Genomic DNA, 4,111 nt, shown 5'->3' with positions numbered 1-4,111 from the left:
TCATTTTTTCAGTTAAAGATTTACTATTACAACTTTTAATATATAAATTATCTTAATGCATATGTTCTTTAATCTTTCTTTACGTTTATTCATATATAAATTATCTTAATGCATATGTTCTTTAATCTTTCTTTACCTTTCGTTCGTGTTTTGTATTTCCCTACGAGGAGGGTCACGACACGCTAGAATATTCCTTTTTATTTTCTCACACATTCATCATTATTCAGAACTTTCTTTTTAATTAATAAATGAATGATCTTATTCTTTAATCTCTTCTTTTACTTTATGCATTTATTCCTTTCGTGCTTCTATATCCCTTAATATCAATATCTACAAGGCTCACCATACAATAATTGAAATTCATAATTTAAATGCTTTTATTTCTGTTTGACAGCCACTTTAATGATTAAAGGAACAATAATGCCACCTCTTTCTTATTATTATTTCAACCTCTTTCTTATTCGCATAAACTTTAATTTCTCTTATTCTGCCCTTAACTTTTGCTTTCACTCATTCCAATGAAACTTTTCAGTTTTCGTGAATTCTGTTCATTTTCGTGAATTAAGAATCCTTCACTGCTTATCATCCTCCTTGCTTTTTTAATATGTTTAGATTCGCATAAATTTTATATTTTCCTATATTAATACTCCTTCACTGCTTACAACTCACCACCATAGACTTTTTTTTATTGATGCAGCTTGTTCACTGGTTATCGTCACACGCCCAACCCACTCCATAGCCCCTGCCCTCCAGGTTTGGCCGCCCATATACATCATCTCATTATCTTTCTCTTTCTCTGTGCCGCTAATTTGAACGAGAAAGTCATGGCAACCGGCAGCAGCGTAATTAACCCAGTCGTCCACCTGATGAGTGACGTTATTGAGGTTATTAACAACCATGATAACCCTCAAACTCTGCAAATGCAAATTGAGTTGAGGGCCATGGAGAGCCTTGTGCAATATCTTGCGGCCCTCTTCCGATGTCAGCAGCAAGCGCCTCCAGAGATGGTGATGATTTGGTTGCAATTGCTGCAAAATTCTCTAGCACAGCTAAAACGCCTACTCAACCGTCGCTTGGGACGGTACCAAAGATGTCTGGACTGTGTGGTGTGTAAGCCCAGGAGATTCTCCAAAGAAGTAACGTATTGGAACTCATTTTTTAATCACCTCTATCATGGCTTTCAAGGCGAATTGTCAATATTTGTCACTTCTCTGCACTTTCTTTCAACAAAACCGTTGTATAGAGAGGATGCAATAGACTCTGGGTTTGTAGGTTCAGGGATTGGAGATGTTCAACCCCTCTCTGCAGATGATGGCTGGATGCTGTTTCGCAGAGTGGCTTTCAAAGAGGAGCATGTTTCTATGGATATACAAGAGTGTGTCAGGTCAATTGCGGCGGAGTGCAAAGGTATCTACCATGTTCCACCAACATCTACAAAATGCAAATCCACTTCACTTCGGAGTTGATTCGCGCGAATTAGTGGAGATGTGGATTGGAGAAGGTTTGGTGAAGAGCGAAGAGGGAACACATATAATGGAGATGGCCATTGGCCGAAACTACATCAAACTCCTCCTACATCGTTGCTTCTTCCACATTGTTAAGCAGAGCAGGACTGTCCTTGGAAATAGGCCCTATTCTGTTCACGATGTTTTTCCGAGCATAAGAGTTCCGGACGTTATTCGTGAAATGGCAATGTATGTAGCGCAGAAAGAGGGGAATTTTTTAGTGATGAGAAGCCCAGATCTCCGAAATTTGCGAGAGGATGAATATGAGAATTGCAGAAGAATATCATTTGCTGATATTAATTCTACTGCGGATTTGCCCACCAACTTGAGATGCCCAAAGCTGGCGAGTCTCATCTTAGCAGGCAAAACAGGTTTGAAAAAACTTCCTTCAGAATTTCTACTCTTCCTGCCCTCTCTCACGGTTCTCAATCTCTCCGGCTGCAACCGGATCACTTCAATCCCAACGTCAGTGGGGCAATTAAGACAGCTCGAGTTTCTCTCGTTAAGTGGGCTCGGAATCAGAGATTTGCCTGAAGAGATCTGCCATCTTCCCAAACTTCAATTTTTGAATCTTTCATGGTGTACTTCTCTGGAGTCATTGCCATCTCAGATTGGAGAGCTCAAAAATCTCAAGCATCTTGATTTATGGAGATGTGGTTCATTAGGGATGATTCCGCGTGAGATCTCTGAACTTACTTCACTGTGCAGACTCCGGATATGGAGAGATTTAAGTGTGGAAATGGAAGCACCGGCAAGTATTTGGAGTTTGAAGGGTCTCAAAAATCTGACGGAATTGGCCGTATATATAGAGGGAAGGTCAGGAATTAAAGATGGCATAATGGGAAACTGGTCGGAGATGAGGCACTTAAGTTTGAATTACTTCAAGAATACTTCTAAAGAGGATCTTCCCCAGGACGTCCAGGACATGAAGAAGCTACAGAGTTTTGTGCTATGTAATTACCGAGGGTTGAATCTGCCGAATTGCAAGTTTGAACATCTTGAAATGGTCCGATTGTTTGACTGCAGGAACATAAGGGAGCTGACTCCATTGGAGCGGTTGCCAAATTTAAAGATTCTGAAGTTGTTGAGATGCAGTGAATTGAGAGAGTTGGGGATAGGGAATGGTGGAAGTGTTGCAGGTGGTGGATATCCAAGGCTACACAAGTTGGTTCTCAGAGATCTACTTCACTTAGAGAGTTTGTGTGGAGCATCAAAGAGGGGAGTGTGGGATGAACGAACACTCCCTCACCTCCGTGTGTTGAAGATACGTCAGTGTCGCTCTTTGAAACGACTTCCCATTGGGGTGGAGAAGCTGCAAAATCTATGTGCATTAATTTGCGAAAAAGAATGGTGGGATAGTATCATATGGGAAGATGATAACATGAGAGTGAAGGTCGAGAGCATCTGCAATTATTTTATTCATCCTTTTGATTTTCAGTTTCAGTTCTGCTAAATGTGAGGTGTGAGTGAATGGATAGCATCCCCTTTCATTTTATGCCCCGGAAATGCTAAACTATGATGTATTATTATTTTTATGTTTTAAATTTAACAATCAAATATTTGTTTTTAAAGAGATTCGCTATGTATTTGTTTTTCGATTTAGATATTTTGAAATTATATAAAATCATTATGTATTATTTTGCATCGGGAACGCTAAACTGTGAGTTCTTAAATTTGTATTGGTAATGTTTTATTATTCATTATTTTTCTTAATTTAATAACTAAATATTTATTTTTTCAAAGAGATTTGATATATTTTGAAATTATTTAAAATGATTATATATAATTTTAAATATACTTGAGATGGTATTAAATAATTATTAAAATTTAAAAAAATTATAATAATATTTTATTTTTAAATTAAAATATGGGTATTTTTGAGATGGTATTAAATAATTATTAAAATTGAAAAAAGTTATAATAATATTTTATTTTTTAAATTAAGATATGTGTATTTTTAAAAATATATTGGCTAACTTAATTTGTTAATATATTTGAAAATCAATTTTAAATTTCAATCCATGTAAAATTCTAATCATTAAAATATTGAATGTGTTTTATATGTTTTTATAAATTCAAATTATTATAACAATTTAATTTGATAGGATAATAATTTTATATTTTTATAATGCTATTGGTTTAAGTATAAAGAGGATATAATGTTATTGGTTTAAGTATAAATCGGACAAAATATTTATATTTTTATAGAAAGTTAATTAGTTATATAGATGTTAGTCTCTTGTCATACAAATAAAGGAATCTCATACACAAATTTGATATCTAACTTAACTACACCTTAAAATTAGAGTATTATTATTTTATTACTTAAATTCTTAACAAAAATATATAATTTATCAAATAAATAAATTTCATAGTATTCATATTATTATTAATGCCATATAAAAATAAAATTAATAAAATATTTCATCTAATTTTTTTAATATAATGTACATTTTTAAAAAAATACAAATGAATATCTCAAACTGTTGAACTATTTTTAATTGATTCACATATTTTTAATTTTAAAATTTATATTGGCATGGCTTTTTTGGTTAATTTTAACTAAAATTTGGCATTGTTTTTTTGGGTTATTTTAATTGAAATTT

General features: G+C 34.0%; 1 protein-coding gene across 1 annotated transcript; it reads left to right on the top strand.

Moving 5' to 3' along the window:
• Positions 1–1,485: 1,485 nt before the first annotated feature.
• LOC149264573 (putative disease resistance protein At1g63350) lies at positions 1,486–2,958 on the top strand. The gene has a single exon (XM_089399553.1). It carries the CDS (start codon positions 1,486–1,488, stop codon positions 2,956–2,958), a length of 1,473 nt encoding a protein of 490 aa, XP_089255679.1.
• The last annotated feature ends 1,153 nt before the right edge of the window (positions 2,959–4,111 follow it).

This window comes from Pinus tabuliformis, chromosome 6 (genome assembly GCF_031772625.1).
Source record: "Pinus tabuliformis cultivar Carrire ecotype Pingquan chromosome 6, CPIR1, whole genome shotgun sequence".
Classification (NCBI taxonomy): Eukaryota; Viridiplantae; Streptophyta; class Pinopsida; order Pinales; family Pinaceae; genus Pinus; species Pinus tabuliformis.
This window is presented reverse-complemented; position numbering and strand designations above follow the sequence as displayed.